Source organism: Triticum urartu, chromosome 6A (assembly GCF_056163025.1).
Source record: "Triticum urartu cultivar PI428250 chromosome 6A, HENAU_Tu73, whole genome shotgun sequence".
Classification (NCBI taxonomy): Eukaryota; Viridiplantae; Streptophyta; class Magnoliopsida; order Poales; family Poaceae; genus Triticum; species Triticum urartu.
The window spans coordinates 22630681-22644185 of record NC_141878.1 but is presented as its reverse complement, the minus strand read 5'-3'; the positions used below and the strand labels follow the sequence as shown (position 1 = coordinate 22644185).

Below are 13505 nucleotides of genomic sequence, written 5' to 3'. Positions count from 1 at the left end.
CAGCGTTGTTCCAAGTTGGTCAATCGGTTAATATGGATAGGCGTCGATATTGGAAAGTACTAACCACTAAGTCTATCATGATATTCTCCCTTTCTGCCTTTTCGTCCTTCATCCGTTCCTCCTCTTTGGCCACCTGTCTCTATCTAGCCGCCACTTCAGCCGGTTGCTACGCCTCCTCTTCGGCCGCGTCTCTTGCACATGCGGCCTCGGATGCCTGCAGCGCGACCTGTAATACACGAAGTTCATTCACATATAGATTGCGACGCCAAGAATGAAAAGACAATTGCATATAAGAAATTTAAAAAACTTGAGCTTTGAAATCTCAACAGACTGAGTCGTCGGGCGACTCCTTATGGAGGGTCTTTAGCTTGTGCTTTCCGCCCGCTTCTGAGATAGCTTGGGATGCACGGACGTGGAGATCGCGTCGTCGCCGATCAAGTGGCGGACACTCCTATTCCCTGGGCCTGCCCTCATGACCACCATGGGATCGAGGTCCTGCGACGCAGGATCAGACTCCTCCTCGTACGCCTCCTTGAAATGGGTTTCGTAAAAACATATCTTTCTGAGGCCGACGTGCTGCAGAACTCCACCCCATCTTTGCCTCTATGCCCATGTTACCAAGCCTACATGATGTTGATGTTGGCCTCAGACTGTTTTCTCACCTACAAAAGAAAGACGGTCGTGATTAGTAAAACCCAGATGAACCTATAGACAAAAATAACCTTGGGGTTACACATACCATTCTTTCATGGTATGCTATAAGGTTGACTCAATATATCATGCGCCCATGCATTCAGAGGTTCCATCAATCACAAGAAAATTTCAAAGTAAAAGATTCCACAAAATGTTAAAATCTTCATGTGATATCTTCGCAGAGGAGTTGCGCTAACCAATGACAACCTCACCCGTCGCAATTGGCAAGGAAGTAAGAAGCGTAGTTTTTGTACTTACAATGAGACAATCAAATACCTCCTTTTCTAATGCAACTTTGCATATTTTACGTGGCCAGTCATCCAAATAGCATTCAATGTATATTTGCCCACAAGTGTTGGCAATATTTGTGGTTACTAGTTGGACGGTATTCCAAATAGATTCAGAACGCTAATAGGGTAAGAGTGTATGCCTTATTATGGTTGCTTCGGCCATGTAGAATGGTTTGTTTTTAATGGCAAAACTCTTCTCCTTTACAAGTTATTTTTTGATGTACGCGGTTCGTATGTGGTCTGTATTACACCAAACGAAGTACCAACCATCAAGGTATCATAATCGTGATTTTATTGTACAATTTCACGATTTTACGATCCCAACTAACTTTTTGATTCTACGGTTTTGATTAGTAGAATCTACATTTTCATGAGTCATATAGTTAAGATTTTGTGTGTTTGCGATCCTCCAGTGAAGCTCCGATCCGATTTGAAATCACGATTCTGACAACCTCGCCAACTGCTATTCAAAGCGGTGTGCACGTGGTTGGAGCGGGTGGTCTGGGAGGTTTTTACCCAACATTAATCTCCTAATTGGTCACTTCCTTCGATATAGACATAGTGTCCGTCCTATGACTCAATTGTTGCCTATACGTGTATTTATTTTGTAAGACTTTAGGTGTCTGTTGTGTGCATCTTATAGTTATTCAAAGGCTGGGTATCCACTATATTTTGAGTTACTAAAAACATTCTTTACCTAAAAATGTACTCCCTCCGTCTAAATAAATTTGTCATCAAAATAGACAAAAAGAGGTATATCTAAAACTAAAATACATCTATATACATCCCTTTTATCCATTTTGATGACAAATATTTCCAGACAGAGAGAATATCTCCGTGTCCTGCAATAATTGAGTCGGAATGTGATGCCCTTGGACCCGGCACCTTCGTTGCCGCGTCCACAACGATCAGCTGAGGGATGGATGCCGAATGGGACCTATATACGGCGACTTCGAGTTCGTCGGCACTTTCTCACAAATCAATCAACCACGAAGCAATCTGGAAGGCTCGTACCGAGTAAAAATGCAGTCTTTTCCTACGATTGTTGGTCAGGCTCAGGCGTCTCATCTTCAGTTAACCGCCCCTACCGATCATATCGGAATTCATCCGAAGACTACCAGTCTGTAAGTTGTGTAAACCTGTTGTAATATGGTCGTGGTAAAACCTGGAAGGTGCCCATGTGTTGGTGCACTGTGGGTGAGTGGAGTGATGGTGAACTGCATCTGTTGCAACCATCAGTTCACGTAGTGGGTGTACTGAGTGTGTACCCAAGTACTGTAGCAGAGTGTGGGCTGTGTGCGTGCACTGGTATGGCTACAGTGGTGTTGGTTTCTGTAACTGGACATCAAAAGAGCAGAGCCGGAGTGTGTCGCTGGTTCAGTGAATGGAAAAGGGCATTCGTTGCCTGGAAAACCAACCTGTGTGTGTGCTGCTCCGCTCCTCCTCTGTTTTTGCTTGTGTCCATTTGCTCGAACAGCTTGCGTGCGTGTGTGTATCCATCCAGAACTAGGCGAGAGAGAGAGGCTCTTGCCAACACAGTCATACGGCCGTCGGCTGCAGTAAGTTCTCTCCCAACGCACGTTCAAAATTGGCGTGTGGTGCTCCGCGCGAGACTCTGCATGCGACCGCGACAGCAGCCTCAACTGGACTGCCTTCGGTTCTTGGAACCTGGTGTGGAAGGAACAACAGGATTTTCAGCTGTGCATGTATACACGGTGCAATCGGCGATCAATAAGCTACCGAGGATACACGGTACTCTTATCAGAAAAGGAGGAATATTCTCGGCCTCTGCATCAAGTGATGTAAATATCATATATTAATAATTACAAACGATGCCAAATAGATGGGTTTACAGATACAAAAAAAAACTTGAGGTCAGCATGTCTGCATGGTCCCAAATCATATCATCAAATCTACGACCACATATTAGCCAACAAAGGACGCAATACTCCAAGACAACGTCTTCAAAATGAAATCCCCGCTCGTGCCCCTATGTTGCGCCTTCAGTCAGATGTCAGACTAAGGGCTATAAATTTGAAGCAGATCTTCAAACCAACACCTTCAACAAATTAATGACATATGGACGTTCAAAGTTGCCTGATCAAGTCTTAGGCAAGATTTTGAGTTTTCACCCAGAAAAAATGCAACCGTGATGTCTATCAACATAGTCCTCACCCACCATTCTACCTGTTTGCTTACACAGAAATAGCCAGCCAAAGGAGAAATCACCGGAAGGGAAGGCTCACCACTTTTCTACTACTTAGGGGCCTGATGCTGATGCTGATGCAGAATAAAGGAACTTCAGTAAAATGTTCTTATTGTGTAGATGCATTGAGAGGGAAAGGCTACTAGTACTACTATGCATGCATACCCCAACCTGCTACTGTTTGCAGAATCTTGTATTTCTATTCCTACACTTCTCGAAATAGGCTTTTGTCCAGATTTATAAATAAAGGCACCATCACATCCATATAACAAGTTCAAATGCAATGAAAAAAAATAGTCTGTTGGGGCATGAACACAAACACGCAAAAAGAAAAATAAGAGAAATAAAGAAAAACAACCACAAAATGGCCAAAAACTCACGCGCCTGCTCCGAGGACAGTCAGCGAGCGGCAGCATACATCACCTTCATCATAAGTCCCAGACGCTCGCGGTCGCGCTGCATATACAACGGGTGCCATTGGCATATATTAATAGCTTTCTATGTTTCTGATTGCCATATATTTTGTAAGCGGTAAATACACCAGTGGTGCTTGAAATTGTCACAGATGTTCAGTTTAGTGCCTGAAGTTTAAAAATACCTCGAACTGGTTCTAAAACTTGGCACGAAACATCCGTATATGTAAAGTGCGCAGACGTGGCACCGTATATGGCTGACATGGCATGGGGCCCACTTCTAACAACAAAACAGGGTTATTTCAAAACTCTATGTCCCTATGACTAGTGGGCCCCGCCTGTCAGAGGAATTAAAATGTACAGGGCGTGTTGGCCACCACGATATGTCAGTTTTGTTGCCAACAATTTTTTTTGAGGGGTTGTTGCCAACAATAACTCTTCAGGCTTTTTTTTTTTTGAGACAATCTCGCCAAGCTTTATTCAGCATCCAAAATGTTTACATGTAAAAATGCAACTCTCCCGGTTGGCCCAACCAAACATGGCGTCCAAATCCGAGATTTAAAGCACACTTAGCGAGATTGTGAGTCTCGAAATTCGAGCTCCTAAACTCATGAACTATGTTACAAGAATTGAAAAGGCTAGAATGATCTATAATTTCATGAACAATAGCTCCATACTCCGACATCGTATTCTTCCCAATATCATTAACCACTGTCCTGCAATCTGATGCTATATGAATTCTGTTGACATATAAGTCTTTAGCCAGGGCTTGCCCTTCTCTAATCGCCATTGCCTCCAAAGTAGCTGCCACTGTAATACTTTGACTTTGATAACTGAAGATCCCAGAAACTTCCCTTCCTGATCACGGCACGCAGCTGCCGCCGCACCTTAGGATCCCTCACTACGGCCGCATCCGTATTTATTTTCACGAAGCCCTCCGGTGGTCTCAGCCACACCGCCGGTCGTGCCTCGATTTTCCTTGACTGCTTTGTTGTATCCTTTTGAGGGGTTGTTGCCAACAATAACTCTTCAGGCTTATATGAGTATGAATATGGTTGTGGTTTCTTTAAAAAATAAAAGTATGCAAACAATAATCATAATTAGTGCTAAAAATGTAAATAAAAATCATAATAATAAATTTATATTAGAATATTCATGTGCTATTAATAATTACCTCGTGGTCAACAAATATCCGTGTGCACATATTATTTGAAAAAAAAAATCATAATCAAGGCTCCATGCCACGCTGTCAGCTATGAATATTTGTGGTACATAAATAATAACTTCATGATACACAAATATTTGTGTGCACACAAAACAAATATTTTCCAGTAACTTTATGCAATATTCAACTATATTGATAAAATATTTTTTCACCAAATATTATGAATATTCATTGGTGTATAATTTCACTCGTGGCTTATATTCATATGTTTAGATATTCTAAATATAATACACAAGTAAATATTCAAATAGAAAAAATTAAATTGAAAAATTGATTTAGTTCTACAAACATTTTTTAAGAAGATAATTATGAATTATAAAATCATGTTTATAATTCACATATACCTTTTCAAATTGTATGATGTTTTAAAATAATACGTGAATATTTTGAAAACTACATGAACACTTTTTAAAAGTTGCTTATTTTAGTTTTACGCAAGCCTCTATAACACATGAATAGTTGGCCTTTATTTGTACTATTGCCATTATAGTTACGGACCTTTTCATTTTTCTGAGAAAAATAAAAGGTGCTAAATGGGCCACACAGACAGCAGCCCTTTTAAGAACCACAACCGTTTCAATTTGCAGTACATTAAGATTTAGGACCTCCAGTTGACAAAAATAGCTTGTTTGCGTGGTGGCTATGACATTCTACATTTTACCCTGAATTGCCGGTCCGAATCTGATTAGGCGTAGTTGTTAATTTTAATTTTTGATAGGCTGGACCCGTTAGTCATAAACATATACGGATGGGATTGGAACCGAATTTGCACATTCCCATCAAGTTTTGAAACGAATTTGGCATATTTTTCAAGTTCAGACACTAAACTGAACATCCATGGCAAGTTCAAGCACCACTGATGCATTTACCTCATTTTGTAACTATGTTCTGTAATAGAGCCTTGCAGCTTTTCTCACGCAAAGGAAACCAAAAATAAACAGGAATGAGATGAGGGAATGCCATAATAGAATGGGCAAAAATGCTCCTGCTAACCATTAAAAGAAATGACGCTCGGCGATCCTTGTACAATTCACACATAGACACAGTCCACTGAACACTTCAAAACTTTCAAATAAAAGTTGAGCCTTCGAAACTTTAACTAGAAAAAATATATGAATTTGATCAGATTTAAATTTGAGTCGGCCATCTAAAATATAATAAATAAATATATAAACTTTAGACTGGACAAATTCAACTAACAAATTTCAAGAGAAAGAATCCAAAGTTAGGGTCTCTGTCGATGCATCTACAATGATATGACATCAACATGTTTTCACGCATGCCGACATATAAAATTGTATGAGGGCTATCTCATCATCTTGTATGTTCGGCCGTGTACTTGATTCGGTGATTGCTTTATATATAAAGCTGGGTGAAAGCCTATTTCGAGACATATAAAATTGTTAACTGAAAAGAGATAGAGACAAAACGAGAGTGAAAATTGTTTTTTCCTAGTCTAAGTGATCCATTCTCATGCGACGGAATAATTGTCTTTTAATCTCCATATATATGTTATACAAAAATCATTTACTGTTCGTCACATGTTGTACTATATTATAACTTTGATTGTCCTACGTATGCATATATTATAACTTTGATTGTCACATGTTGCACAAATCATAGTGGTGTCGCTACATCATTAGCCTTTTATTGGTTCTAATTGTTACACCTGGACTGCCATTGGCGTGCTGGACCTGTACTCTCGACGACACAGGGTCAAGATCGCACGCGGCGTGGGACACTGGACGTCCGTCTCCAGTCGGCACCAGCGGCACGAGGAAGAATAGTATGGCCGAGGCATCCATATAAACTAAAGCCCATGTAGCGCCCCCCAGTACTAATCAACCGACAATCGGCAATGGGATTACTCCAGTCGTCTTCCTCCAGCTCGCGCGTAGCCTGGGTGCTGCTGCTGCTGCTGCTTTGCTTCTGCGAGCTTCCATTCAGAGCACACGGAGGAGGTTCTCGCAAGGTAATTTACATGCTTAATCGATTGGTTAACGGTGGAGCTAGCTTAGCTATAATTAATTAACCCTTCTACGTGCATGCGTGCGTGCGTCTCTAGCTCTATATAGCTTACTTAGGTCATGTGAAGCATGATGATCCCAACGATGTCGTCGCATCGCACCATGATCTGCTCACCACTCTTCTCCAAAGGTACACATGTACATGTAGTTTCAGCAACGAAATGAAGGCCTTTGCTTGCCTTTGGTATGCAATTACAAACATTGATATATTTTAGCAAGGAAGAATCTTTGGCCTCCGTGGTGTACAACTACAAGCATGGCTTCTCGGGGTTCGCCGCCATGCTCACCACAGAGCAAGCGAAAGAACTTGCAGGTTGGTGGGCAGTCGTTGTCTAACTAACCTGTCAATTTGGTTGCATAATTGCATGTGTTGAATGTTGAATAATTATCATGTGATGTGATGGGTGTAGAGTTTCCGGAAGTAATCAGTGTCCAACCGAGTAAAAGGCACACGCCAACCACCACACGGAGCTGGGACTTTCTTGGGCTCAACCACCAGATGATGGGCAGTGATATGCTCCACGGAAGCAACTCTGGAGGAGAGGACGTGATCATCGGGGTGATTGACACCGGTTAGCATTTAAATTGATTAATCAGCACTGCACGCATGACTTCGTAACCCTGTAGTTTTTTTTTCATTTATGATTATGAAAAATATTTCACGTCATGGCATCATATCAAATAATTAGGGATCTGGCCGGAGTCGAGAAGCTTCAACGACGCAGGCTACGGGCCGGTGCCATCAAGGTGGAAAGGGAAGTGCCAGGTCGGACACGACTGGGGCAGCACAAACTGCAGCCGTAAGATCATCGGTGCACGGTTCTATAGCGCGGGAGTACCTGACCAGTTCCTCGAGACGGACTCGCTCTCGCCCCGGGACCATAACGGTCACGGCACACATTGTGCGTCCACTGCCGCCGGCTCGGCCGTGGAGGCGGCCAGCTTCCACGGCCTAGCCAAGGGGGTCGCTCGGGGAGGCGCAACGCGTGCTCGCATCGCGGTGTACAAGTCTTTCTGGGGCCTTGGCTTCGGGAACACAGCGACCGTGCTGGCAGCCATCGACGACGCGATCCATGACGGAGTGGACGTGTTGTCGATGTCCTTCGGTGTCGACGAGAACTCGTTCGGCGTCCTGCACGCGGTCCAAAAGGGGATCACCGTCGTGTATGCGGGGGGTAACGAGGGGCCAAGGCCACAGACGGTTAGGAACGGTGCGCCGTGGGCTATCACCGTTGCGGCTAGCAAGATTGATCGGTCATTTCCGACGATGATCACGCTGGGAAGCAAACAACAGATAGTGGTACGTTTTTATTCACACGCAACTGAGGGCCTACTTGACGTAGGGGTCTTATTTATGCTTTCTGGTATTTAGCTCAAGAATATGAAGCGGCCGGACAAACTTTGTTTTTCCTTGCAGGGACAGTCTCTCTATTACCGAGGGAAGAATTCGTCAAAGAGCAGCAGTGGTTTCAAAGTTCTTGTGGTTCCAGTGAGGTAAGTGAATCAAAGATATTTGTTTGTTTCCGAACCTTTCTTTTGCGTGGTTAGATTTTGTAAGCATTATTATTCTTTCCCCATCGCTACCCTAATAAAAACATGCTTACGGTAGACTTTTCATACCATTTCGCGAGTTCTTCTTTTAGTACCATTTTCGTGGGTATTTCCAAATCCGACAGACTATTTGCACTCAATATTCTCTCCTGTCGCTATCCTATAAAGCAAAACACAATTTTCTTCTTACATCATTTTTGTGGCCCATTCAATATTTTTCCCTTTCAAAAAGTAGGATATCCCCCTTACCTCTGCATCAATTGATGCTCACAGCCATAGCAATTCGATCTAAACAAGACTATACTTGACATAATTTTACCTTCTGTATTTTAGTTGTGACATGGAAATTCTCAATGGCACGGACGTGAAAGGGCAGATCCTGTTCTGCACCATGCAGCCAGGGGATCAAGATGTGTTCCAGCAGTCATCACAGTACGTCCGGGATGGTGGGGGATCTGGTGTCATCTTTGCCCAGTATACCACGGACCTAAGCTTCACAGCACTAGATGTCTGCAAGGGCATAGCCTGCGTTCTCGTGGACCTCGACATCGGAAAGAAGATCGCCAGCTACATGGACGACGCAAGGTATGCACAAAAAGTTCCATTTTTGTGCAATGAGAGTCTGAGTTCAGGCAAGGTGGCATGCAAGTGCCGTTCTGATCTGAACAGGCGACAAGCGTGGTAAAAGCAATCTCAAATTGACAAAAAAAAGTGCCGTTCTGATCGTTGGAGAGAACTTTCTTGTTTTATTTTCTGAGCAGCTCTCCAATGGTGAAGATCGAACCGGCGCGAACCATCACGGGGAAGGAAACACTGGCACCAAAAGTGGCCATGTTCTCCTCGAGGGGTCCGTCGCCTGATTATCCCGCCATTATCAAGGTACGTGTCAGCCGCTAAGCTAAAATGTACTCTACTTAACATGCTCCGTGGCAACACAGGTCATCTCAGTGCCTTGATACATCTTTTAACAGCCTGACATAGCGGCACCTGGAGTCAACATCTTGGCGGCAAAGGAAAATTCGTATGCAATTTTGTCGGGGACGTCGATGGCAGCCCCACATGTAGCTGGCGTTGTTGCCCTGCTGAAAGCTCTTCACCCAAACTGGTCATCTGCTGCAATCAAATCAGCCATTGTCACTACCGGTAATGATTAAGCACGCAGTTAGCACATGCCCAACAGTAACTTTGTACGTGGAGGCAGGCATATTCATCTGTTTGTTGCTTTTGCATGGTAATGAAGCCCATACAACCGATGAGCACGGAATGCCGATACTGGCGGAAGGGCTGCCTCGGAAGATTGCCGACCCGTTCGACTACGGAGGCGGCAACATCAACCCTTGTGGGGCAGCTGATCCGGGCCTGGTTTACGACATTGATTCACAAGATTACGATAAATACTTCCGCTGCACCATTGTCAAGAAGGCCTCCGTGCACTGCAACACGACGGGAATGCTACCGGCATACCACCTGAACTTGCCGTCCATCTCGGTTCCCAACCTGAGGAGTCCGGTCACCGTGTCAAGGACGGTGACAAACGTTGGGGATGTCGATTCCATGTACCATGTAGAAATCCAGAGCCCTGTCGGAGTAAGGATGGAGGTTGATCCACCTGTACTAGTGTTTGATGCGAAGAACAAGGTTCGCACGTTTCGAGTGAAATTGTCCCCTGTGTGGAAGCTACAAGGGGATTACACTTTTGGCAGCCTTACATGGGGTAATGATCAGAAGGTGGTGAGGATTCCAGTTGCGGCCCGGATTACAATTCAGGATTTCTATGCGGATGTTGCATAGTTAACCGGGCGAAACATGCAAAAATAAGATAATATTACATGATTGCATGATTATTCACTTTCACATGCACATGCTTATTATTATGTGTCACCGTGCTGACGAGAGATGCTACTAGTGAACTTATGAACCGGACTCAACTTTCTCGACAAGAAAACCTCTAAACTCTCATTTACTTGCTTATATTTTCGGTTATGCAAAAATACAGGACCGCTTCATATACCATCATCTACTCATTACTTATTGCAACTAGCAGAGCTAGTGTTATTAACAATCACACAAGAACTGCAAACAAAAGTAGGATCTTGATTTTAATTTTGTGAGGAGGAGAGACTAGGCGATACCTCTACCTCTACGAATTAATGACCTTGATTCTTCATTGAGGGGAGAACTTGCTGCTTCTGCAAAATGACTTACGCACGAGGGTGCAACAACTAGCTGGCCATTATAGGGATTGGAGCAAGTAGTACGCGGTCGTGTAGTCCACGAGTAAAAACAATAACAAAACCATTTCAAACGACCAATGGGTGCTGGTGGGAGGGAAGGTCGATGATGACAAAATCACTACCATAACAAAGTACTTCTAAATACGAATCTAGTGGCACAAATTTCAAGTCATATAACCTTGTATTTGTGGAGTAATTATTGCTCAAATGCATGTCTTAACGAAACAAAATACGCCTGACTTTTATAGGAATGAAAATAATGTAGTACTTCTTTCAAGCATGTATACACCACGTGTGGTAAGTGTACCAATCATAGAAATGACTGTTAAGTACACACAATAACGAAACGGGGAATAATGGAATATCACGTACGGTACTGTGCCGACCTGTATGTTGTTGCGCTGGCAATGATGCATGCTAGGGCGAGTTGCGTCGGCGGCAAGGCATTGCCCGGTGGCGTGGCTGCAGCCGGCGGTTGGAGGCACCGCACGGAGAGTCTGCTACGCCACGAAAGCATCATGTGCCCGGAGATAGCGTGATCATGGAAAGGTACAAGCACGTAGCCACGCTCACAGTGCCACACCCACTCACCACCCATATATACCAATTATTAATATTCGATCACCATGCACACTTGGTTTTTTTTTTGCGAAAAACCATGCACACTTGGTTAGTTGATCTAATTATGGAGAATCATATATGCCATCACTAAACCGTTCGATGGATCATCACCATGCACACCCTGGCCCTCCACCTTTTGGTCCCGAATATATCCCTGACACGACAGATTATTGAAGAATCTACATATTAAGCCGGAAAAAGAGAAGAATCTACATATTTCCTCAATGTGTGTGCTATTCAAAAAAAAACACCACGTCAGTTGATTCTTGAAGAAGGCGGCGTGAAGCAATTGGCCATGATGTCTACGACGAGGCCGAGCCAGGAGCGTGCCACAGATAGGGCGAAGCTCGTGTCCCAGAGGGTTGACGAGGCGAGTGAGGTGAGGGGAGGACGGTGACTGCCTCTCAGATCGAGCTCAAAAAAAGGACGCCGCAGCCGGCCATGGTGTTGCCTGGGAGGGCCCGTCGGTACCTTGCCAGTGGCGGGGACAACACGGCTTGGTGCGATGTCGATGATTGCAGAGAAGTAGGGGGGTAAGGAGGAGGGGCAGCGCGAAAAGGGTCAGGAGCGGGAGATGAAGAATAAATCGCAGCCGTTAGATTTCAATCTAAACTCAGGCTGATTCGCTTGAAACTAATAAAAACTAAAATAAAATTCCGTACGATTCCCTTTGAAAGTCTTTGAGCGACTTTTCCGGTCAGAAATGTCGACCGATCGCTATCCCCACATAACGGTTTCATGGCCTACAGCTACAAGGACCACTACGTGCTTCCAGGAAGCTGCAAAAGCTTCCGTTCAAAAAGGAAAAAAAAGTTGCAAGGCCTGCAATGCACGCGGAGTTGCGACCTGTCTACATAACCACGCCACTAGCGCCCAGCCAGTACGTCAACAAGTGAAGTGCAGCTGGCGAGCTGAGCAGTGAATGGCGACGCACCATCTTGCCCTCCTCCTGCTCGCCGCGCTGCTCCCGGCGGCGGCGATCGGCGCCGACCCGGACGCCGTGCAGGACTTCTGCGTGCCGGACCCCGGCCGCGGCCGGCCCGTGGAGCTCAACCTCATCCGCTCCTACCCGTGCAGGAGCCCCGCCAACCTCACCGCGGGCGACTTCGCCTTCTCGGGCGTGCGGGTCGCGGGCAACTTCTCTGCCGACACGGGGTTCGCGGGGGTGTCCGTCACGCCGGCGCAGTTCCCGGGCCTGCACACCCTCGGCATGTCCTTCGCGCGCGCCGACCTCTCGGCCGCCGGCGGCGTCAACCCGCCGCACTACCACCCGCGCGCCACCGAGACGGCGCTCGTCCTCGCCGGCCGCGTCTACGCCGGGTTCGTCGACACGGGGGGCCGCCTCTTCGCCAAGGTCCTCGTGGAGGGGGAGGTCATGGTGTTCCCCCGCGGCATGGTGCACTTCCAGCTCAACGTCGGCGACCAGCCCGCCACCGTCTACGGCACCTTCAACAGCGAGAACCCAGGGATCGTGCGCATCCCGGCCACCGTGTTCGGGTCCGGGATCAGGGACGCCGTCCTCGAGAGGGCTTTTGGGCTCACCGTGGAAGAGCTCCGGCGGATCGAGAAGCGGTTCGGCGTGCCCAAGAAGGCCGAGCTGGAGGACTAGTTTACTACTAGTACTTCCCTCCTTGCTGGTCGGCCATGGCGGCCGGCCGTGGCCGCATGTGCATGATTAGTTGACAGGTGTAGACTTGTTGGTTGGGAGTATGGGTAATACTTATTTCTTTTCCATTTGATTAATATATACTTGTGGATTTATACTTATAGTGGTGGTCGGCAAGGCTCATCCGTCGGTGTAATGATGTGAGAAGTGTATAAGGCATAGTATAAATCATGGTTTTAAATAGCCCGCTACAGCTCCGCTATAGCACGCTATAGCGTTTAGAAAAGGTCCCGCGCTAAGAGTTTTTTGTTCAAACACTTGAACAAACATTTTAAATAGCTCGCTATAGCTCCGCTATAGCACGCTATAACATTTAGAAGAGGTCCGCCGCTAAGAGGCTTAGCGCGCTATTTAAAACTTTGATATAAATTAGTAGACAAATCTTGAGGCGAGTATATGACACCAAACAAATTAATGTTCATGTCACTCTAGCTAACACTCACTTCATCCATGTCTTCCTTTGAGAGAATGGAGGGATTGGAGGCCGAGAAGAGCTTCAATTCTGGATGTTCTGCACTATGCGGTGGCGGTGAGACTGACGCCCCGGCGGTGGAGGATATCCGCTGGATGATCTTGGTT

General features: G+C 45.5%; 2 protein-coding genes across 2 annotated transcripts; both read left to right on the top strand.

The window, feature by feature from the left end:
* The first annotated feature begins 6576 nt into the window (after positions 1–6576).
* Positions 6577–10259, top strand: LOC125527834 (subtilisin-like protease SBT3.8). Its single transcript, XM_048692344.2, has 10 exons — positions 6577–6799; positions 6893–6984; positions 7070–7167; positions 7265–7426; positions 7544–8154; positions 8272–8348; positions 8739–8990; positions 9167–9284; positions 9377–9548; positions 9646–10259. The coding sequence occupies exons 1-10, from the start codon at positions 6686–6688 to the stop codon at positions 10194–10196; spliced, it is 2247 nt and encodes a 748-aa protein (XP_048548301.2). The 5' UTR covers positions 6577–6685; the 3' UTR covers positions 10197–10259.
* A 1849-nt stretch (positions 10260–12108) lies between these two features.
* LOC125515925 (germin-like protein 2-4) lies at positions 12109–13027 on the top strand. The gene has a single exon (XM_048681409.2). The coding sequence runs from the start codon at positions 12183–12185 to the stop codon at positions 12867–12869; it is 687 nt and encodes a 228-aa protein (XP_048537366.1). The 5' UTR covers positions 12109–12182; the 3' UTR covers positions 12870–13027.
* The last annotated feature ends 478 nt before the right edge of the window (positions 13028–13505 follow it).